Below are 23,224 nucleotides of genomic sequence, written 5' to 3' on the forward strand. Positions count from 1 at the left end.
AAAGTCCCAACATGGAGACAAGTCCTTCAGATGTCAGCTCTCAGCCAGATCAACTGCCTTGTCCAGGTTCCTCATCTGGTTCAGCCTCTCCCAGTGGTGAGGTCGCAGCATCTTCTGTTTCACATCCATCCAGCCTGGGTGCTCTTGAAGGAGCAGGCAGTGCTGCAGAAGCTCTCCAGCYCTCCCTGGGTGCTGGCACTGGGGTCCTTCCTGCTGCAGGAGAAGGGACAAGTGAAGTGGCTGGTGATGGAGAGTTCACAGGGCAGTCCCAGGCTTCCACTGGAATGGGACCAGCTGGTTCAGGAACCCCTGGCAGAGAAACAGGAGATGTGTTGCAGTCTGAATCTTCTTCCTCATCTACAGTGGGSTCTTCATTACCTGGGAGCGTGGGCGAGGCTGCAGATGAAACGAACCTTCCTGGAGTTGCTGGAGCTGTCAGTGGCTTGAACACAGGCTTGGAGGCTGCTGGCCCCCAGGAAGCCTCTGGGTCCTCCTCTGGCACCCAAAGCRGTGCCAATCCTGAACTCTCTGACGGAAAACAGAGCGAAGTCGATGTGGTGGAGGTGCCTGGAGGAGCCTCAGTGAATGGGGGACCTGCCCCTGGTGCCAGCCTGGTCCCAGTGGCTCCAGACAGCAGCRGTGTTTCCGATGGTGTGACCACCTCCGTGTCTGAGTCTCTGCTCCTCCCTGGACGTGGGCTGGACTCAGGGCTGGCACCCAATGGGGACCCCAACTCCGCCACCGGCACCCAGAGTGGGAGCAGCCCCCTGCTGCCAGGGTCACCGGGTGGGCTGGCAGGAGAAGCTGGAGGTGCTCAGTCGTGGTCTCTTGAAGATGAAGCAGCCTCAGGGATGCCGGCACCTTTTGGAGAAGCRTCCCCTCACGCTCCTGTGTCCCCCAACGCTGCCCCGGCACTGCCTTCTGCTCCACAGGGAGGAATTGCTGCCAGCCCTGGGCTTCCAGCACGTAAGTCCATAGCRGGGTCCTCTGCAGGGGAAAGGGAAAGCTGAGGGTTGCCATGCCAGGGGGTCCTGCCTTGATCCTGCCTGCCCAGCCAGGAAGCCCTGGAGGCCCCTCTGGGGATGCTGACAGCCCTGTTCCTGGAGCAGTGAGCGCTGAGGCCCATGGAACGATGGCAGGGCAAGGTGATGTAACCCGTCCCCTTCCCAGTGCCGTTGGCTCCGGGGCACATATGGAGACTCACTCCCCACCTGGGGGGAGCCCAGGGCTCCCTGGCCTTCCTGCYGCTGAGATCACTGCTGGCAGTCCTGGAACAAAACCCCCAAAGCCAGGTCCTGCTGGTGGCTCATCACCCTCTGCCCTGCAGCCKTTCCTGGGCAGGGAGCTGACCACCAGCATGGCCAACAGAGCCCCTGCCACCTCCGAGTCGAGCCTTCCCGGAGCCTTCCCAGGCYGGGGGGGAAGCCAGGGCGGGTCCCCAGCCACTGCAGGCCCAGCCACATCCTTCAGTCCGGCCCTTGCCGGCCCAGCCCCACCAGCCCCGCTGCCCAGGGACAGGGAGGTGCTCCCCAGACCAGGAACAGCCTTTGCCACATCCCGTGCACCGTCCCCCGTGGTTCCAGCTCCACCAGGAGCGCCAGCAGCTACCCCAACCCCGCTGCCCGGTCCTGCAGGTACGTGATGCTCACAGGGCAGCTTGGGTGGGACTAACACATCCAGTTTCCTGATGGACAATGCTCAGGGTCATTCACCGTCCAGAAAACGAGGGAGCTGTTTGAAGCCAGGACCCTGGGGGATGCAGCATGAGGAGCCTCTGCACGTGAGCTTGCACTGTTGGCAGGCTGAGCCTGCCTTCAATACAGTCCCATCAGCTGGAAAACCCATCCCCTTCAAATGTTTTTTTTAACAGACATAAACAGGGAACTGGAGGCTGTAAAAGTCTCTAGAAAGAGCTGTGGGTGTTTAATTCTGTGCTGTTCCCTGCCACAGTCCTTGTACAATGTTCTTCCCCTCCTGATGGCACTCCTCCAGCACTGTGTCCCAACAGGGCTGGTTAAAGCAGGGGACAATGACCACAAAGGCCATGACAGCAGGTTTGGGGCAGCTGTGTTTGTGTAAGGCAGTGAAAGGGGTGGGAACAAGCTCTTGCAAGGGAAGGTGACATGCAGAGTGTCCCTGGAGGSTATTGGCAGCTTCCCCCCATCCTTCTGCTGCCCAGGCTTTGTCCCATAGGAAGCAAAATAGTTTCAGCTCTTTTAAATTTTTGACACAGACCAAAGGCTTTGCTGTAAATGTGGTTTGGTTTTATTGCTTGTTTGTTTGTTTTCTTTTCCAGTTCCAGCTGTGCCCCTCTATGGGTATGGAACAAAGGAAAATGATCAGGAGTACGTGGAAAGGAGAGTGGATTTTAATTCTCCAMTTTTCAAGCCCGAGACTGGATTCCCATTTGGGAAAACCCTGCGCACCTCTCTCTACGTGAGTTCACTTGGGCTTGACTCATTGGGCAAGCGGCCATCACCCAAAAACCTGGGAGAGGCACCAGGGACATTGTACCTGGGATGGGACTCTTGTGGGGCCAAAGCTATTGGGATGCTGCTGTGGTCTGTTTGCAGCAGGAGGTGACCTTGTGGCCATTTCAGTGGTGGCTTTCCTTGKGCATTGCTCAAAACACACTTGGAAATGGGAGGGCTGCCACCCCCATGCCAGGGARTGCCGCTGGTCCTGATTTCACCTGATGGAGGGATCCCTCTGCTCAGTTTACAGACAATGGACAGATCATTTTCCCAGCCTCGGACAACAGCATCCTCACGTACCCCAACCCTCCTGCCAACGGCTTCAACGGCCACGAGGAGGTTCCCATGATCGCCGTGTTTTGGGACAAYGCTGACTTCTCCAGAGGTGTTGGCACCACCTATTACCAGGTGAGTGAAGCCACCTGGGTGCATGGTTSCATTAAACACTTTTCAATTACAAACCCACCACCTCTTCTGAGGATACCTTTTGAGATGTATAATTAATGGAGTCCATGAGTTTTTCCCTTTTTTGAGCCAACTCTAAGAGCTGTCGGTGCTGTGTCACCTGTTGAGCCACCCAAATCCCATCCAGCAGCTTGGTCACAGGGGTCTGTGCACAACCCCAGTCCAGGCCTGTTTTTACCCTGCTGGAAGCTAACACACACCTGTGTATTCCCAACCCACAGGARTTCTCCACACTCAACAGAGCCAAGCCTCTGTTTGTCCGTGACGTGGAAGAGAAGGTCCGGCGGTACCTGAGRTCCTCCTACTCTGCAGCCTGGACCYTGAAGATCACCTGGGAGAAGGCACCTGTCCACACAGCATGGACTGACACCCGAAAGGTAAGGGACTGATGGAGAATTCTCAAAAAAAAAAACAAGACCAGGGGTGCTGACCTTCTCTGTGCCTGAAAATAAGTACCAGTTCTGTGACAGARGCCAGTCTTGAAGAATTTTTGGCTAAAAGAACTGGGCTGTGCCTGTGTTTTAGTGGTTTTCAGGTTTTTTGACGGACACCRTTAGCTGAGTTTTCCCTGTTCCATAAAACTTTTCTCTTTAATGTGGTGGGAGTTTATTGCACACCAGAAACACTTTTTTTTTGGAGGTATAAAATTGGATGAATTTGAAGCTTGCCATGGAACAGCTTCAAAGCAAAACCATCACATTTTCCATGCGAAATGTGAACCAGCCCTGGCTGTGTTTGCCTTGCTTCCCTCCAGACCTCAGTTCGGCCGTTCCCCAGCAAGCACTGGCCCACACCCCGAATTTTAAACCCCACATCTTCACTCACTTTCTTATCTGTCTGCAATGCTTTTCCCCAGACAATCACGTACCAGGCTGTCCTGACCACTGATGGCTTCAGGTCCTACATCCTGATGCTGTACCAGGACGGAGGCATGCAGTGGGATTACACCAGGCTCACTTCCACCAATGTGCTCATCGGTTACACCAGGTACAGCAGCTCAACACCCCATCCCTGCCTCCTCTGAGCACTGGGATGCATCCCACCCACGGCTCTGACTGATTCAGTCCTTCCCCCATGTCCCAAGGAGTGTCCCACAAGGATGAGGACAGCCCAGACGGGGTCTACATGCTCATATATCCTAGCGTACAGGGGCCTCACAAGCAAATTTGCCCCATTAGTGACTGGATCATGCTGCAGCATGCTGCCTTGCTGGGCTGTGCTTGTTGTAAAATCCACAAATCTCTCCGGAGTCCTGGGCCCCCAGCATCCTGGCAGTTTGGGTGGAAGGAGTGGGAAATAGGGGATGTTTGCTGAACTTTGCACCAGCCGAGGGAAGGGATTTCCGTGCTTGGCCGGAGCAGTTGTTTCCTGCCTCCTCACATTACATCTTGCCCTGTACATGCTGTCTCCAGGGTTTTCTCATTAGCTGCTTGCTGCAGCTGGGTAAGGAAAAGGTGGCTGGGATGGGAAGTGTGGGCAGCACAAGCGTGTGTGTGCGTGTGTTTTCTACTTCAAGTCGCCTGGCAAAATGCTGGAAACAATGGAAGCTGCTCATGGGGGTCTTCAGATGTCTGTGGGCTCAGCCCCAGATGCAGCAGGGCTGTTTGCAGCACCCTAAAAATCTGCACCATATATAGCAGAGGAAGCAGGCTGGGGGAGCTCCTGCCTTTGCCCTCCTGTCCCTGGAGCTGCGATGTGGGTGCTGCAATCCCACTGACACGGRATCAGGATGGCTGAAGGGCAAGCTGGAGCTAGGGCTGGGATAATCACACCCAGGAAGGGCAACCCCTGATTTTTCCTCTTTCTTCTTCACTCAGTGGGGACGGCTTTTACCGCAACGATGACCTGACTAAGAGGCCTCCAGCTGCTAAATATCGTCCTGACCAGTTCAGGGGCTACAACACAGGTAGTGCCACACAGCTGGGGTGGGTTCACAAGGAGGGGGATATTCCACAAGGAGGGAATGAAATCCAGCCTGCTGCTGTGGTGAGGCTCTCACTGGGTTCACCATGGCCAGCCTTTTCCCCCCAAGCACATAAAATGTGTTTCCCCTGGGTACCAGCTGTGCCCTGAGGGTGAAACATCCCTGCTGTCCCCATGGATGCTTTTTTCCCAGTAGCTCTGTCCCAGGGCTTTCTTCTTTGGCAAAAGTTTCTCCCCATTTCCCTGCTGTTGAGTGGATGTTGAAGGGGTCCCATGGCTGAGAGCCAGCTTGGGTTTAGCTTTCAGCATCACCATCATGTGACTCTGACCTCAAGGCAAAAGAGCCCCTGTGGTCCCCTTGGCCAGAGATGACAGCTCATGGTTTCTCTCCCTGCTCAGACCTCCGTGGGCTGTGGATTTACAAGCTGGAGAGCCGCGTGGGCAACAACTACCGGCTGAAGTGCCTGGCATGGACGGGGCAGCAGCAGGAGCCCAGGGCATGGAGCCAGGGCCTGCCCACCTGCCCCTGCTCCCTGCAGCAAGGGAAGCAGGACCCACGCTTCAAGAGCAGCCGTGGAGGCAAGTGGACATGCTGCTTCTTCATCCTCCTCTTCCCTGACATGTCCCTCCTCATCTTCCCTGCAATGGTGGTTGGGGTCCCTAAGAAAGGGTGGGCAGGTGACCCTAGGAAAAAGGAGAGAGGGACTGGCCTACCCTTCAGAGGCAGGAAAAGCAAGGAGGATTGATGGTTGATCTGTCCCTGTCTTATCAGACTGGCCAGAGTTGATTTGACGTGCATGGGGATGCTGGGGATGAGGTCTTACCATGGGAGACCACTTGGATGGTCTCCCTCAGTTCCTCCAGATCCTTATAGCACCGTGGGTGATGTGGTGGGAGTGGTGGGTAACAAGGAGCCAGCTCTGGCCTAACCCTTGCCCTGAGGCAGCTGTGTCCAAATCCTTGCCCCGAGGCAGTTTTGGCTGAAGCCTTGCCCTGAGGCGGCTCTGGCCTAACCCTTGCCCTGATCTGGCTGTGGCCCAACCCTTGCCCTGAGGTGGCTCTGGCCTATTTGCTCCGAGGCAGCTCCCGCCTAACCCTTGTCTCAGGGCAGCTCTGGCCTACCCCTTGTCCTGAGGCAGCTCTGGCCAAATCCTTGCCCCTGAGGCAGCTCCGAAGCCTTGCCCTGAGGCAGCTCTGGCCGAAGCCTTGCCCTGAGGCAGCTCTGGCTGAAGCCTTGCCTTGAGGCATCTCCAGCCTAACCCTTGCCCTGAGGCAGCTCCGAAGCCTTGTCCTGAGGCGGCTCTGGCCTAACCCTTGTCTCAGGGCAGCTCTGGCCGAAGCCTTGCCCTGAGGCAGGAGTGCTGGCCGGCAGAGCTGCCCAGGGCTCACTGCTGTCCTGTTGCAGGCCGGTGGGGTGCCCGTATCTCCATGCTGCACTCGGCCTCTCCCAACCAGCACGGCGCYGGTGTCCGCTGCCTGTACGACAGCCAGGACCAGCTCATCGAGGGGCGGCAGGAGAGGTACTGGAGGTCCTCCAGGCAGGCGTCACCCTACCGTGGTAAGCACTGCCAGCCTTGGCATCCCCTGGCTGAGGCTGGCATTGTTGTAGCCTGTAAATAATTTTAATCTCTGTGSCAGCCTGTTTCCTGACACGCTGTTTTCCTCGGAGGGAGCRTGGGGCTGCCAAAAGCTGAGGCAARCCTTGCCAGRACCAGCCCATCTCCTTCCTCGTCCTTTCAGCCCCTTACTGTCGTTTTTCCCTCCAGACCAGGAGCTGAAGCTGTACGACTGGTGCTGTAACCGGGCGGGCAGTGCCCACCTCTGCGCCCGCTACAGCGAGAAGAGGCCCAAGATTGGCTGTGATGGATACCAGTCACCCAGCACCGGTGGGTTTGCAGGTTGGGGTGATGCTGTCCTGCTGTCCCGGGCTGGGAGGGAACTGGGAATGTCCCAGCCTCCCTCTGGTTAAGGCAGGCAAGAGCCCTGGTCAGGGTTTTGGGGTGCTCATGTGCAGGTTGTGCCATGCCCTGGGCTCTCTGGGGTTGTGGGAGCATCTCCTTCAACATATAACCACCAGCATAGTGTGGAGGTGATGGCACTGGGAGGGGGGAAGGATCACAGAAAATGTGGTTGTGGTGTAAGCTGATGTGGGGCTTTCTTGCAACCCTCAACAGATTCCTCGGAGGAGGCAGGGAATGACTCRGATGAGCAGATAGGTGAGCAGGAYTGGGGGGRTCTCYTTTCCCTCTGTCCCTGTCCCCRTGCAYGAAAATGCCCCGYGGCCTCCATCTCRCCCCACAGGGAGAAGGTGGCTGAGCAAATATMATTTCTTTGTTCTTGCAGATGGAGAGGACAAGTAACTGGGAGTTCTCACACCCACAGCACGTTCTGGGCCATGGCTGATCCTCCAAATCCTTTGATCTGCTCTTCCCTCATGTCCCCCTCCCCAGAACCCATCACCCCTGCCCACCACACAGGACAGCTCACTTGGCCCAAGCCTGCAGCTGCCTGCCCTGGCACAAGCCCACATTTCTAACCCAGGCTTGTCCCAAGGATTCAGTTGCTTTAGCCACTCTTTTCCAGCTGCAGCTGAGGGCAAGAACTGGTGGGGAGGTGGGCAGGTACCCCGCTACGGCACACATCACCCTTGTCCTTCCTGCATCCCATTGTGCTCCTGTGCTGCARCGTGAGGCTGGACCCCTGGCACCCAAGGAAAGGGTTTGCACACCTCTCATGGGTTGAGTGTGGACAAGCCCTTAAATKCCAGGGTGAACCAGGCTTGTCCTGTGAGCCACTCCTGTCTTGTCCCCCACTTCTGTTTCCCAGCCGTCCCTCCTTGAATGGTCCCTGAGCTCCCTGTGCTCCGGAGAAGGGACAATTCTCCAGATCAAGCCAGAATCAGATTTATAAYGTCTGCTGGGTGTGTGAGGGCAAAATGCAACCCTATGATCAGAAATGTTGGGAGAAAAATAATTTTTTGTGTGTAAGAGAGCATATTCCTTTCTTAAAAAAAATAAATCATTGTCAAATCTTGTTTGTTCAATAAGACCCCGGAATGGTTTGAGCATCACTGATCCTGCAGCARCCATGTCTTCTGCCAAACTGGGATGGAAAGCAGTGGTGGGACAGGCTTAGAGCAGCAGGATTACAGGATTGTTCTGTTCTGGATTTAGTGCTGGAGATGCAGCTAAGCTGGGGTGTAGGGCAGTRAATGGGGTGGGAGTTGGGGGTCTTATGGGATCTGATACACCATACTGAGATCAGCATCTCCCAATCACCAGTCACTAGGGTTGAAGGGCTGTGGGATGTTTGTCGGGACCACAGCTGATCTGCATGATCTGAGCCACTGTAAGCAGTGTCCATGAGAGCAGAGGGAGACTTGCAGGTTTGTAGGGAAAAGGAAGGGATAAAACAACCAAAAAAATCGACATCCATTTTCACTTTGGTTCTGTGGGTGGGAGCAGCAGAAAGCAGGGATCTGAGGGCTCAATGACGAAGTAGGGCTGGTGCAAAAACCCACGGGGTGCAGACAATTTAACAGCAAGCCATCATTTCTGGTTTATTCTGTTTAGTTCCTGAAGGGTTACAATCAGTGCATTGCCCCCACCTGAGCCTGCTCTCAGGGGCTCTGCAGAGTCTGGTTATGTCCCCCTAGTGCATATCCTGGTGCAGACACACTCAAGGATGATCCCATTGTCTCTGCAGGTGCACAGGGGAAGGTGAATCCTCCTGCTTTGGTCACACAACACAAACCTGCGTTTTTAACTCCAAAACGCACCTCATCCAGAGTGAATGCTCCCAGGATCCAAAAGGCAGGTGCCTGTCCCCTGCTTCCATGTGTGGCTGGGGACCTTGAGAGCAAGTGGCAGAGCAGGCAGCAGCATCTGGCTCCTCTGTGAGCCTGGAGGTGCCAGAACAGGACCAGTGGCAKGTTAGGGCTGCTGGGAGGGCTGGCAGGGAGGCATAATGTGGGGTCTCTGTATTCTTATCTGCAAAGGAGGGACAGGCCGTGCTGTGCTGTCGGTGTTGCATTGGCTCTGTGCTTTGTGACAAGCTCAGATGGTRCCACAGATCCCAGTGCTGGCCAAAGCATCCAAGATGCTTCAGGGTGAGGCACAGATCCCAGGCATCTTTGAGGCACGGGGCCAGGACTCGGTCCCCAGCCCAAAGTTCCCCRCCCCAAAACCCCCTGGAGAGAGAAACCCCTGGGCAAACCTGCACTGAGGGGTCAATGGCCTGGAGCTGCAGCTTCCAATGCCTTTCCAGGGAGTGGGAGAGGGTGGGCTCTGCTTGYTCTTCTGCCATCGTTAAAGCTGGAGCAGGAAAAGACAGAGTTTGAAGATCAGGGTGAAACAGAGCCTTGGTGGAGGGAGTTTTACAGGCATGTACTCACAGGAGAAGGGCCGTGTCCTCCASAAGGTCTCCTTGGCCCTGAGAGTGGGGAACGGAAAAGGAACAGAAAATGAACAATGTGTCAGGATTAAGCTTGCCCTGAGTGTAGATGCCAGCCCAGGACCAAGGGCTGGGGAGGGGGGAAGGAGAGGATGGTGCTTTCCCCTCAGCGTTGCGCTTTGCCATTCTTCTGTTAACTCCTTACTCTGCAAGTTCTTCCTTGCAGAAGAGCAAGGTCCAATCCTGAAACTGCTTTTTTCTTACTCCAGACCAGCTCTTTCAAGACCCATGTGAATTGCAGTGGAAARCATTGAGGTGGTATTCAAATTAAAATTAAATAAAAAGCCTGCCTGTAACCAAGTACTGGTTGGGATGAGGAAGAAATGCAAACTTTCCCTGACACTGGGGGAAAAGGAAAGCTAATGTTCAACCCACTGATGCTATCACACCCCTGAGCAGCAGATGTCTGGGAAAGGGGCTGGAAGATGTTAAAAGATCACCAGACCCTTTCTCCAGGGCAGATGAGCGGTCAGAGATTCCCCCCTACCCAGATGATGGATCTTTCAAATGYGGATTCTCAAACAGTTTTTCTTTCTGCCCCCCATCCTGCCACACGCCCGCCCCATGCTGGTCCAGCCCACGGCTCACCCCTGGTGCTGGTGGCGGTGCTGTCGGCAGAGGTGCAGGGCCAGGCAGGCCATGGCAAACAGGAGGCAGAGCAGAGCCAGGGCTCCCAGCAGGATGCCAAGGAAGGCAGCCAGGCTGATGGCCAGCCACTCACACTGGGCACCGGCCGGGGAGTAGATGGAGAAGGGCAGGCAGCTGTGGATGGGAGGGAGGAGTGGTGATGCCATGGGGAGAAGAGGCTGTGCATGGCGGCCTCATCCACCCCAGAGCTGCTGCTACCTGCACATAGGCCCCTCGGGCAGGTGCTGGCACTGGCCACCATGCTGGCAGTAGCCCATCTTGCAAGGGGAGATGCAGACAAAGCCCATGGTCCCCATGTAGTGGAGCTGGTAGCCTTTGTAGCCATACAGAGAGCAGGGGAAATAGTCCCTCAGCTCATCCACTGTCACTGCGGAGGGAAGGAACACGGTTTCAGCCTTGCAGCAACACCCCTTGATGCCTTGRGCCTGCCCACCTGCCTSCCCCACGAGWCACACAGGGTGATGGGGACARTGGGGACAGTGGGGTGCTCCTCCCATGCTCCCCAGCCCAGCGCCAGGAGCAACTCACGCTTCACCAGGTCGGTGATGTTGTCTTGATGCAGGCGCTGGAACAGCAGCCCCGTGCCCACCTCCCGTCGCCCCCGCCGCCYGTTGAAGGCGCCGGTGATGGCAGGAGGCAGCTCCTCGTTCAGGAAGTGGATGACGATGCCGTGGCTGTTGTAGGCAAACTCAGACACCACCACGAAGATGAAACCATCGCTGTCCGTTCTGCAGGGAAAAGAGAGGGCTGCTGGTGGAGCTGCTGCTGCCTCACAGACTGACTGAGCCTCACTGTGCCTCTGTTCCCATTTGGGGGGTGGTGAGGAAGGGATGAAACAGGATGTGGAAGGTTCCAACTGCCTGGTGTCTCCAAGGGTTTACCAGCAACAGGGCTGGAAAAACAGATTTGGAGCTCCCTTTGTGCACCAAACTCTCTGGCCCCATGCTCAGCCCTGCCCCACCGGATCCTTGGAGTGGTCACGGGCTGCTTCACATCTGACTCACGTCTGGGTGATGTTGGTGTTGCTCTGGAAAGCCTTTACCTCCAGGGAGTCCAGGATGGCTGAGACCTGCAGCAGGGGGAGCAGGATGGCATTAGGAGAGGGCACAATGACACCAGTGTGGGGAAATGTTGAAAAATGATGTGGGCACTGTRACCAAGCTCCAAGGGCTGCTCTGGMCTTTGGTTCATTTGCTGGGGACTTGGCACATGGCCACAGCTGCAGCCATCATCCTGCAGTTGGTGCTTCCTCCCTCTGGGCTTGTGATCCTGCCAGACCCTCAGAGATCCCCTGGGAGGGCATACAGAGGCATGGGCAGCCCAAGCTGCTATGCTGCCCAGAGTGCCAGTGTGTCCCCTGCTCTGAGCCCACCCCCTCCAGTGTCATACGGTGCTGTTGACTTCTTCAGCAGTGGCGTTTTGCAGGGTCTTGATTCTCATTTGGATGCTTCTCCGAGGCAGATCTGCTTGGGGAAATCCACAGTGGTGGCTCTGGTATCCCAGGACCAGGGTGAGTGGGGTTGGATTTCACCCCRCACCAGGCACAGGCACCCACCTGTGCTGGCCAGTGGCCAAAAATCGCCCCCTGCCACCAGGCAGCGCTGGTCAGTGAAARCTGGGGGGCAGGTGCAGGTTGGGGTGCAGGTGATGGGGTGAAGGTGGCAGCGTCCCCCGTTGCTGCAGTAACCCTCGGGGCAGGAGTGGGAGCYGCAGGCTGAGCCACAGCCTGGCCTCTCACCTGTGGGATGGAGAGCACGGTAGAGGCATGAACCTGGCTGCAGGGCAGAGSCCCAGAGCACTGAGCCACACTCAGCCACTCTGTATGGCCTTTCTTCCAAGTTTTGGTTTGTTTTKCTTTTATATGTTAGGARTTTTAGTATAAATTCAAGGAAAAGCCCCATTCCCCCTCCTCCCAGCTGAATCCATTTGCCCTTCTTAAATCCCAGCCTGATGCASAAGAACAAGAGCAAAAGCCATCAACCCAAACCAAGCACAGCCTGATGAAAACAGGGCTGGATTTTAGCTCCCAACCTCCTCCGCATGTGCATTTGAACTTTGCTGGGATGAGAATTTTTTTCTCAAGGAGAAAAATTGCATGGGAAAAATTTCTCTTCCCAGTGGATTAGTGAGATCTACAGCCTGGGAATGCAAGTGGTGGCTGGACTCTGCTCCCTTCWGTTAATGACAGCAAGGGCTTGGGCACAGAGCTCAGCCAGCTCCCCCTTCTCTCCAGCCTGGGTCCCTCAGGAACTGTCTTCCACAGAGCCTGGGAGTGATGAGGACAAGGACCATGTCTGCCAGGGACCGTGCACTCACCGTGCTCACTGGGCAGGCAGGAGCAGGTGTAGCTGCCCACGGTGTTGGTGCAGGTGCTGTTCCCCAGGCACTCTGTCCCCTGYGCACACTCATCGATGTCTGCCAAGACAAAGCACCATGGCACCAGGACCAACACCGGGGCTGGGGTCCCAGTGGCCACGGTGTGAGCCCTTGTCACCTGAGCAGTGCTGTCCATCTCCTGTCAGCCCAGCYGGGCAGGGGCCACAGCCACTGAAAGGGTCACATCCCACACCAGGGAAGCACCCCTGGGAGCAGGGGTCAGGAGGGTCCTGGCACAGGGGCCCTGAGTAGCCGCTCTCACACCTGCAGGCTGCCAGCTGGGAAGGGGATGGTGACACTGACTTAGGGAACATGAGCAGGGTGGGTGGACAGAGATGACTTAGGGAACATGAGCAGGGTGGGTGGACAGAGAAGACAGCCAGCACAGCTGGCTTGGGGACAGGCATGGCGTGTCACCAGAGGAACTTTCTGACATTCTACCTGCAGGGAAGACTCCCTGAGAGTGACAGCGTTGCTGTAGTCACACTCCTGGCTCCTGCTGCATCTGCAAAGGGTGAAGCGGAGCTGGAGGAGTGCAGAGATGTTGTTGGACCCAACGGCCTCCAGGTTGATGGTGAATGGGGCTACCCCATGGGGTTCCCATATCAGGGTGCCATTCTCTAGGAAGAGAGGTGGGAGTTAGAGGTGACAGAAGAATCCCATCCCATCCCATCCCATCCCATCCCATCCCATCCCATCCCATCCCATCCCATCCCATCCCATCCCATCCCATCCCATCCCATCCCATCCCATCCCATCCCATCCCATCCCAGCTGCTCCAGCTCTCCTTCCTTACCCGAAATGTTGAGCTCTGGTGAGAGATGGGGGACGAAGCGTGCACCCACCCCCACAGCTTGGTACTGCTTTCTGACTTTCTCTGTCCTGAAGGCTGTGATCGATGTGTCACCAGTGATGACAGGAGGGAAAGCATCTGAGGAAAGAGCAGCCCAGCACACAGTTACTAATTTGCTATGCACCCTTGTCACCCCTTGGCTCTGAGTTCCTCCTGGTGAGGATAGGACCCCAGGAAGATACTGTCATGGCTGTCACCAACAAGGCCCTCATATTGTGCAGCATGGTGGCATCTCCCAGCACTGGAGACGAACCAGCCAGGAAATGCAACTCCAAGATCTTGGTGACTTCTCTCCTGTCTCACATGGAGCAACAGAGCCCAGGGAGGGAGCAGGGTGCTGTCCAGTTCCACCCAAGCCATGCCCTCTCGGAGGTGAGGATCTGTGGCACTTACTGAGTGCTGTCTTCCTCTGCTGGAAGTCGTCTGCGAGGCTCTGGGTGGCCAGGCCCAGGGCCAAGCTCCCTGTGCTCAGCAAATCGTAGATGCACTCCTTGCTGCCGTGACACTGCGAGGCTGCCAGCTGGTACTGGCTTTCATTCTCCTGCCGCAGCCGAGACAAGAAGATGGGTGTGAAGTTCAGTGCTGCAGAGTCCAGAGGCTGAGCGAACAGGCTCTGGTTCCCAACAGCCCCTGCAAGAGAGCACACCATGATTACAACCCGTTTTAATGTTTGCTGTGTTTTAGGGTTCCTCCAGAGCAGAGAGGAGGCCAAACACCTTCCCTTGGCATTGCTTTTGCTCAGGCAAGTGTTTAAATGTCTCAAGCCAAAGCGTGGCCACAAGGTGCAGGAAGGAAGGGATCATCAGTGGGGATCCAATGGACTTACAGGTCATCCCATAGCTGTAGATCTCCTCCTCACTGCTGTTCACAGGGATGCTGGTACCATTTGGCATCTGGAAGTCRTCTGCAGGGTCATGGTCCCACACACCTGGCAGAACATCACCAGAGGACTGGAATCCCCCATGCCAGGGTTGACCTCCTCTCTGGTGCTAACCAGTGTTTAGTTTATACCCAGGTGTCCCTGCCCTCACAAGCACAATTCCCCAGTTTTCCAGTCTAGGGTGGGAAGAGAATTTGCACCCTGGCTCTGTGGCGGTGCCAGAAGCCCTCACCCAGGAGGCCCCTGGTGCTGTTGCGGTACCAGTCGGGCAGGCTGCAGACCACGCTGAGGATCCTGGAGGTGGCTGAGACGGAGACGGCGATGGTGCCATCRAAGACGGCGGTGACAGAGGAGGCGTTGGTTAGCAGGACACCAGGGCTGTAGTAGACCTCGTCACCCAGCTCTGCAAGAGAAGGAGAGCACCGAGGGCGAGGTCATGCAAGGCTGGGATCTGAAATGACCATCATGGATTCATGGAGGGGAATGCTCCCCAYCCACCCTGCCTGGATCAGAGACAGGTGCAGGGGAGAGACATTTCATGGATCACAGGTTGGCTGCCCTCGCACTGGGCAGGGCAGGTCCCAGGGGATGGGGACACCTCTGGTCCCTCACACAAACATTTAACATTTAACAGCAGGTCCTGCTCACCTTCAGAATAGGAAAACTGAATGGTTTCATTGTTCAGAAGCACTTGGATGTCATCCTGGCTCCCCAAGGTCCACTCAACCTGAAAATCATGCTCAGTCAGCCCCTCTGCTCACTCCTTCCTTCTGTCCTTCCGTGCTGGGAGCAGTTAAATCCCATCCTCCTCCAGCCCAGGAAGAGAGGCTCAGCCCTGGGGCCTGTGTTGGTGTGTTCTTCACCCCAGCAGAGCACATGATAGAGCAGCTGTGATGGTTGCACAGAAGAGGACAGCCAGCTGCCCGTCAGCACTGGCAAGGAGCACACTGAGGCCACCACCACTGCTCAGCTGACCTTGACAGCATGGAGAGCTGTGCTGGTGGGCTCCTGGCTCTGAGCCCCCTCCTCAAGCTATTCAATGGCTGCTCCTCCTGACACCAGGACATTCTGCTTAATGAAGCTAAATGGGTGTGGGGAGCAGTTCTGCAAAATCAGGAAGAGCATTGGCTTGTGCTAGCRTCAGGACAGTGTGTGTGCAATGAAGAAGGTGAAGAAAACTGTGTTTCTCCAGTCTCCAGCCCTTGCTGCTGTTTGCAGGAGGTGTTAGGCTAATGCCTGATGAGCATTAGTCAGTTCCACCACTGTTAGTACTTTGTTGGAGTGGTGGGAGGTGGCAGGAAAAGGAGAGGGGATGCTCCTTGGGTCCCACCCACTTGTAGGTGATGCAGGGGTGATGCCCAACTTGCCAAGGGGTCTCTCCCAYTGGAGGCCCAAACTCATACCCAGGGCACTCCTACTCACTGTTGTGGTGGTGTTGGAGATGTACTGGGCAGCAAAGGCCACAAAGTTGGTGGCCTGGGCCGTGCCAGTCCGTGCTGTGCGCCCGTGCAAAACAAAGCTGGTGTGGGCATTACTGGCCAGCAGCAGGACAAAGTCCCCAAGCCCATTGAAGGTGTAGGTGAGGCCATCCAGGGTGGTGATGTGGGGGTCCCCGAAGGCGCCAGCTGGGGTCCAAAGGAGATRGAGCCATTTTGGGAGAGGAAGAAGAGCAAATGCTGGTGTCATTTCAGGGAGRAGAGCAGCCCCAGAGCTGTGTGGGCTCAGCAGCCCTCGCTGGGACATTGCAAAGTGTGGATAATGYATGGGGCCCATGCACAGCTCAGTGTCCTGGCACAGCGGAGGCAGAGCCTGGGGACTCACCGGGGGTGGGTGGCACGTATCCCTCACAGCCAACCCTCGGTCTCTTCTCAGCAAACCTGGCACAGAACAGGGGCTTCCCCACGCGCCGGCAGCACCAGTCAAACGCCTCCAGTTCCCTGTCTGTGGAGAAAGGCAGCCAGGTGCTGTGGTGTGTCGGGGCCATTGCTGTGCCTGTGCTCGATGCTTTGGGTATTTTAGGGTGAGGGGATGGCGGTTCCCACTCACCAGTGGCAGCATGGAAGGGGAGGCTCCATGCTCTCTCCTGCCAGCCTTCGAGCAAGCTCCCGCCTTGGTACAGACAGCGCACCCCAGCTCCGGCCGGGCTGGGGGACACTGTGCGCAGCATCCTCACGGAGCTGTCTGCTGAGCCTGAAATGGTGGAGGGGATCACAGCCATCCCYAAAGCAGGGAGGGACCCCTGCCATCCCCCCACCCCACGGCTGGTCCTGGGGGGCTGTGCTTGGCACCTCTGCTCCAGTGGTAGCGGGGATCCAGCTCTGCCTGGGGCCGGGAGCAGGGGCACGGTGGCAGCTGGCTGTTCCAGGTGGCCGGGGCTGGCTCTGTGTCCAGCCACGCCAGGCACCGCAGCCTGTAGTTCACCCGGGGGCGACTGTCCAGCCTGTAAATCCACAGCCCGCGCACATCTGGGGGAGCAACCAGAGAACCGCTCAGCCAGGGTCATGCCTTGTGCTGGGATCCCGCGGGACAGCCGTCCCTGGCCGCTGACCTCACACGAGGTCTCCAGGCTCCCTCTAGAGCCAGCGTGGCTGTGGCAAGCCACAGCAGGACATGGGACACCCACAGCCTGCACTTGGTGGCCAGCCCTTGCCCAGTGGCTTAGGTGGCCCATCACCTCACAGGGATGGGTGCTGGGGACAGCTCCTGGCACAGAGATCACAGCTCCTTCCATCCCCACCCACCCCAAGGACCCCCAGGGCCATACCATAGCCAGAGCTGCTGTGCTGGTCTGGTCGGTACTTGGCAGCTGGTGGCTTCTGAGTCAGCTCGTTGTTCTGGGCATAGCCATTGCCACTGTGTGGAGAGAGGAGGTCTGGGGTCACCCTCCCAAAGCAATGCTCCTCCTCTCCCCCTAGAGCAGCTGGGATGGGAACTGCTGTGGGCTGCAGGAGAGAGGGTTTAAATGGGACAGGCCTGCTCTGGGAATGTAAGCCAGGCTCTCCTGGGGGTGATGCCTYTGACAGTCCCAACACAGTGCTGGAACAAATCCCTGCTGTCCCCAAACCCAGTGACACGCGTGCAGCACCTGGAGAAGCCGATCAGCACGTTGGCTGCAGCCAGCTTGGTGTAGTCCCAGCGCATCCCACCGTCCTGGTAGAGCAGCAGGGCAAAGGAATGGTTCCCATCGGTGGTGAGGACTGCCTGGTAGGTGTTTGTCTRGAGAAATCCAAGGCACCCCCTTAGCACCCCCAAAGCCTCCCCTGCTCTCCCTGCAGTGCAGACTGAGGTCGTGATACTTGAAACAGCCACCAACAGTYCCCTCTGTCCCCTGGGTCCTCCCCTGCCCACCTGGGTGTCATCCCTTCGGGATGGGTATGCTGGAGCCTTCTCCCACGTCACCTTCAAGGTCCACTTAGCTACATAGGGGATTTTCAGGTATTTCTCAATCTTTGCTTCTACATCCTGGACAACAAAGTCTTGGGTRGAGCTGAGTGTGGAGTACTCCTACAGGATGGCAAGAGAGAGAGTTCAATGAGTGAGCTGGGAACTGGGCTCTGCCAGGAGAATATCTGTGGTGGCCCTTACCTGGTACCAGGTGGTGCCAACACCCTTGGAGAAATCTGCATCATCCCAAAAGGCAGCCACCATTGGCAAGCTCTCCCGGCCAGTGAAGCCCCGGGGAGGGGGGTTGGGGTTGGACGGGATGTAGTTGTCCGTGGGTGGAAAAATTATCTGTCCGTTATCTGTAAACTAACAAAAAAAAAAATTATTTGCTGACTGGGATAGCTTTTAGACTCCATGGGTGAGCAGAAACCAGCATTTAAATTTTTTTTTTAAAAAATTCAGATGAAATTTTGTTTCTGCTCCATTTCCATGTTTTTGCTTTTTTTTTACCAAAAAGGTGGCACATCCATTATGTGCTCACCAAGGGGGGCAACTCACGTAGAGAGCGTCTCGCAGAGACTTCCCAAAGGGAAATCCAATCTCTGGCTTGAACAGGGGTGAGTTAAAATCCACCATCCTCTGCACATACTCTTGGTCCCCTCCTTCCACGCCAAAGGGGTAGAGTGAAGCTGCTGGCTCTGACATGGGCAGGAAATCAATTGAAAAAGTGTAAAACAATTAATGCCTGTTTTATCCATCCTGCAGCCAGAACAAACTCACCTGTTTGCTGCCAGGATGCTGTGCCTGTGCTCTGATGGATTGCAACACAATTTTAAACCCACTAAAAATGTCCCATTTTACCTTTTTCCATGAATCTGGAAGCCCAATGTGCAATGTAGATGAGATATCCTGGACCAGACYGTACCCTCATCCATCACAACACTTGACTGGCTGAAAACCCCTTTCCTACCCTTGACTTCGGGAAAAAGAAAATCTACTTACTGATAAGCTCATGGGTGGGTTGGGGCTCAGGGGCAGGATTTCTGTGGCCAGTGGTGGTGTGGGTAGATGTGCTCAGTTTGGTGGATGGTCCTCTCTGCGTCCCAAAGGCAGGAAGCAGGGTGGTAGTAGGGTTGGTGGTCGCTGGTCGTATCTCAGGTACTGTGGTGCCTGGGGTTGAGACACTTTCTGTCTGCTTGGCTGGGCTCACTGGGGCTGTGGATGCAGTAGCCATGGTGTTCCCTGCAGTGGTGGCCGTGGTGCTCCCTACAGTGCTGGCCATGGTGCTCCCTGCAGTAATGGCCATGGTGTTCCGTGCAGTGGTGGCCATGGGATTGGCCATGGTGTTCCCTGCAGTGATGGCCGTGGTGGTCCCAGCAGTGGTGGTCGTGGTGTTCCCTGCAGTGGTGGCCGTGGTGCTCCCTGCAGCAGTGTTTGCAGTGCTCCCTGCAGTGGTGGCCATGGTGTTGGCCATGGTGTTCCCTGCAGTGGTGGCTGCAGTGCTCCCTGCAGTGGTGGCTGTTTTCTCCCCCCAGGCAGGTGTCCCTGGAGATGTCTGGAAGGCAGGAGTTGATGTGCTCCCTGCTTGTCCCATGTCATGGTAGCTGATGGATGCAGAAGTAGTGCCTGTGGCAGATGGCATGGCTGTGGTGGCCCTGGTCACCACAAAGGCCTCCCAGCCTGTTGAGGTGGTTGGCAGGACAGTGTTGCTGGGGGATGGTGTGGTGGTRGCTGGCATGGTGACCAGGGTGGTGCCACTGGTGTTGGAGTCAGGGACACGGGTGCTGCTGGTGCTGGCTGAGGGCGCTGTACCCYCGGTGCYSCTCTCAGGGAGGGTGGTGTCCCCAYGGGCARTGGTACCTGTGGCACCTGGCCAGGATGCAGCTGTAGTCTCCCATGTATTTGTGTGGCCAGCAGCCAGTGAGGTGAYCCCAGCTGTGGGGCTGTCCTCGGTGGCAGGTGGCTCTGGTGACGGTCTGGCAGTGACAATCACGTGGATGGGAGTTGGCCCTGCTGCGCTGGCACCTGGATTCTCCTGTGTGCTCACCTCCAGGAGCCCCATCCCCATCGCTCGCCCCATGGTGCTGCCATCAGGCTGGGGGTCACCTGAAGCCTCCATTGCTTGCAGTGGTGCAGTCAGGGACAGCGAGGACACGACTGCTGTCATATCTTGGGGGATGCTGGATGGGGGCACCTCCAGAGCCATCCCAACATTGTCTCTGCCTTCCAGGARAGCAGGGTCGTCTTCTTGTGATGCCATGGGGGCAGTGACTGCTCTGGGTCCCCCAGAGGTGTCTGGTACAGCTGTGCTGGTGCCTGGCGCAGCCCTGGGTGACCACATCTCTGTCCCTGGAGCTTCCACACGTTGGGGCTCAGCCCAGAGCACCGGGGTTGTGACATCAGTTCCTGGGGTGGTTGARCCTGCTGTGGGACCTGGCTGGCTGTGGCTCACATCAGGTACTGGCAGGGTGGCTTCGGTATCCTCCAGCATTGTGGTGGCACTGCCAGTGGCCAGTGATGCTGATCCCATTCCTGCTTCACTAACTGGAGTGCTGCTAACCAGGGAGAGCGGATGGGCAGCTGGCAGAGTCCCAATGCCATATGCAGTGATGGAAGAGGGTGGTGCAGCAGCAGCAGCTCGAGGGACCCTGTCTGGCTTTGCTCCACTGCTGCCTGTGAGGGACAAGGGCACGGCCATGCTGGGACTGGCTCCAGGAGATCTGCCTGCAGCTGCATCTGCTGTGGTGGTCCCAACGCCTGCTGAGGGAGACTGAGGGAGCAGAGAGTCCATGGAGCACAGAAAGGGCCTTGAAGAGGGACCATCAGGGTCATTGAGTGCTGCAGGGGGGGACAGATTCATGCTGAGCCCCTCTGGAGTGGCCTTGGTCTCCAGGATCACAGTGCCTGCTGTGGCTTTGGTACTGGCCTCATTCCTGCTGGACACCAGCTCAGCACTGGTGCTTCCCAGAGGTGGGATGTGCTCTCCAGCTGTAACATCCGTCACCATATCCAGTGTGCCTAGAGCCTGTGTGGTAGCCTGGGGCTGGGTGACAGCATTGGCACCAGGCAGTTCGTGTCCAGCAGTGCTGGGGCCTGCACTGAGGCTGGGGGGAAGCATCTCATCATCAGGAAGCAGGGGCAAAAGGGTTGGAGGCAGCTGAGTGGAAGGCACAGGAGGATCCTGGGAGGCACTGTGGCCTGTGCTGGATAAGGTACGTGTCCCTGGCTCTGTAGCCTTGCCAGTGCCAACAGTGGCAGAAGGAAAGGTGACCTTTGCCAAGGATGGGCTCYGGGRGTCTGCAGACAGYGAGGTTTCCATGCTGGSTCCTTCTGTGGCTGTGTTAGYTGGAATCCCAGGGAGGCCAGSAGCAGGGCTGGCTGAAGCTGCTGCCATCTTCATGGGGCTGGCTCTGTCCTGAGAGATGCTGGCAGCTGTGGCCAAAGGTGAGGTGGCCTTGTYCAGCTGTGGTATGACTTCCTGGGACAGGAGTGTGGGATTGGCATGTGGAGCAGAGCTCCTGCTGATGCTGGGGGTTGATGTTCCTGTGCTGTGCTCATCCCAGGGGAGCAATGGCTCTGTGGTCCATGCTGCTGCTGGCACCTCCTCCGCAGAGGCAGCACCCATGGCAAGACTCACCGCGTGCCCCAGTGGCTTGGAGGATGGAAGCTGCATGTGCCAAGYGGTGGTGGGAGCTGGAGGGACGTTGGCTGGGTGGCTGGCAGCACCTAGAAAGGATACTCCAGCCCCTGGCCCTGCCTGGGGGCTGCCTTGCATTGCTGGATGCCCAGGGAGAGCTCCAAGGTTGGGCTGCCCCTCCTGCTCACCGCCACTTCCAGCTGGGACCAGCCCTCTCGTTGTTGCCTGTGGCACCAGGATGCCTGTGGAGCGAGACAAGGCAGCTCCAGCTGGATCAACCCCACCGCGGCCCCAGCAGGCAGGAACCCGCCCGCGGCCAGCTGCCTGCCGGCCTTACCTGCGCYCCGGCTGCCCGCGGAGGCGGTGGTCGGGCCGGCGGCCGTGGGRAGCCCCTGGCACACGCCCGGGTCTGCGGGCAGCTCGGCGCTGGTGCTGCCGGCCACACGGGAGATGCTGCCCGACTCTGATGGGTCCAGCGTGGGGACAGGGGGCTGCTCCTTCATCYCCCCGGCTTGTGCAGAAGGTGGGTGAAGGCAGGATGAGGAAAAAGCCAGCCCGGGGTCCCCATCACCCCCATCCCACCTCTGCTCTGCGGGAGGACCAACACCAAGAGCAGGACAGGCACCTTTTCCCAGGGTAAGTCTCCCCATTTGTTCCACAATTCCCCCCACCTTCCCCTGCTGCAGCTGGGGACCGTGACAAAGCTTTGGCACCCGCGGACAGAGACCCGGCAAACCCCAGCCGGGCACTCGGGCTCGACCCGGAGGGTTGCTCGCAGCCCATCACCCAGAGGTTATTTGTCACCTGGTCAGCCCGGTGGCAGTGCGAGCGACTCTGACACTTACCTGGCAGCAGGCAGAGCCCCCACAGCACCCAGCTCCAGAGCAGCCACGGACCCCGGCACCCCATGGTGCTTYTTCGGTGTCAGGGAGGAAGGCGACAGGGCTGCAGCTCTCGCYGTCTCAAGGGAGAGACGCGACGGGTGGCTCCACAGGTGAGCACTCCCCCAGGTGGGGGGGACAGGGACACCACGTGCCCTGCCTGGGGCACTGACGTCTCTGTGTCCTCACAGCCTGGACGCAGTCTGAGGTGGCAGCGTCCCAATGATGGGGACCCACTGATGCTGGGGGACACCAATTTTGTCATGGGAAGATTTAAGGCCCTTCCCAGCCCGACCCCATTGTTGACAGCCCAAGGCAGGGGTCCACAACCCCTGTGGAGCACATAGTGGGTTTCAAAGTCACTTAGCCTAARGGCACTGGGATGGCAGGAGGTGACAGGGGTCCCAACATCTCTGGGAGGGGTCAATCCTGGGCTCTGCACCCCCATCCACTCTCCTGTTTGCTGTCAGGTCCCTCCACACTTGGCTGCATGGCCGATAACCCCTGGCGGGGGTTGGCTCGTCACCAAGAAGGAAGAAGGAAGGAGCAGGCTCCYGCTGCTGCCCTGGGGTCCCACGTAYTGACCCTGCCCCGTCCCCCCCTTGGGCACTGCCGGTCCCAGGCGTTATCTGTCCATCGCGGCAAACGCCCACACAAAGCCAGATGGAGCGGGGGGGCTGTTCCCGCATGGGTGGCGGGGCCGGGCATTGCCCTGGSTGGCAGGTCACCTTCCACCAGCCACACAGGCTGATGGACCCAGCTGTGTGAACAGAGGCCACTGCAGCAAACGTGTTTGCTTCTGCACAGGGGCTCACCCAGCTCCAGGATCACGGARGGAGGCGCAAGTGAAGTCAGGGACGGTGTTGTGCCTTCCTCGCTTCACTGACAGCCCTGCCATGGTGGCTGCACCTCACACGGCATGGAGGCCCAAGCAGCGATGTGTGACCGTGCTCACAGCACCAGCTCCTCGTCCCCACACTCGGGAGGGCCAGAGGATCAGAGCTGAGCGAGCTGTGGGTGCACAGGGCACACAGGGGCTGGGGCCAGCTACCTTCTGCCAGAGAGGATCCATGRTCACAGCGAGGCAGCCCTTCCTCACTGTGCAGCAGGGCCTCTCCGAAGCCACCAGCGGAGCAGAGTATCCTGGAGAGCAGGCACCACCACTGCCAATGGACCCGGTGGGTTTGGGCACCAAGATCCTCCTCCATCTGACCCAAGATCCCTCCCTGATGCTGCTGGAAAGGATCACCT

The 23,224-nt window shown here is 57.6% G+C and overlaps 2 protein-coding genes across 2 annotated transcripts; one reads left to right on the top strand and one right to left on the bottom strand.

Annotated features, from left to right (window-relative positions):
• Nucleotides 1-6: 6 nt before the first annotated feature.
• On the top strand, nucleotides 7-7,910 carry LOC130574160 (mucin-4-like). The gene is made up of 11 exons (XM_057367212.1): nucleotides 7-966; nucleotides 2,297-2,436; nucleotides 2,718-2,882; nucleotides 3,161-3,316; nucleotides 3,796-3,926; nucleotides 4,757-4,845; nucleotides 5,262-5,441; nucleotides 6,268-6,420; nucleotides 6,629-6,748; nucleotides 7,037-7,078; nucleotides 7,206-7,910. The coding sequence occupies exons 1-11, from the start codon at nucleotides 12-14 to the stop codon at nucleotides 7,220-7,222; spliced, it is 2,148 nt and encodes a 715-aa protein (XP_057223195.1). The 5' UTR covers nucleotides 7-11; the 3' UTR covers nucleotides 7,223-7,910.
• Nucleotides 7,911-8,350: 440 nt separating this feature from the next.
• On the bottom strand, nucleotides 8,351-21,409 carry MUC4 (mucin 4, cell surface associated). The gene is made up of 26 exons (XM_057367213.1): nucleotides 18,458-21,409; nucleotides 18,014-18,153; nucleotides 17,657-17,821; nucleotides 17,420-17,575; nucleotides 17,157-17,287; nucleotides 16,836-16,924; nucleotides 16,360-16,536; nucleotides 16,118-16,261; nucleotides 15,893-16,012; nucleotides 15,494-15,696; nucleotides 14,720-14,798; nucleotides 14,304-14,474; nucleotides 14,018-14,119; nucleotides 13,585-13,821; nucleotides 13,135-13,269; nucleotides 12,780-12,958; nucleotides 12,457-12,616; nucleotides 12,279-12,377; nucleotides 11,518-11,700; nucleotides 11,352-11,425; nucleotides 10,967-11,031; nucleotides 10,491-10,690; nucleotides 10,161-10,329; nucleotides 9,256-10,076; nucleotides 9,078-9,175; nucleotides 8,351-8,851 (listed from the first exon to the last, which is right to left on the bottom strand). Exons 1-24 carry the CDS (start codon nucleotides 21,228-21,230, stop codon nucleotides 9,899-9,901), a joined length of 6,129 nt encoding a protein of 2,042 aa, XP_057223196.1. The 5' UTR covers nucleotides 21,231-21,409; the 3' UTR covers nucleotides 8,351-8,851; nucleotides 9,078-9,175; nucleotides 9,256-9,898.
• Nucleotides 21,410-23,224: the final 1,815 nt, after the last annotated feature.

Source organism: Malurus melanocephalus, unplaced genomic scaffold, assembly GCF_030028575.1.
Source record: "Malurus melanocephalus ecotype Western Australia unplaced genomic scaffold, MMel_1.1 scaffold_75, whole genome shotgun sequence".
In the NCBI taxonomy this organism is placed as follows: domain Eukaryota; kingdom Metazoa; phylum Chordata; class Aves; order Passeriformes; family Maluridae; genus Malurus; species Malurus melanocephalus.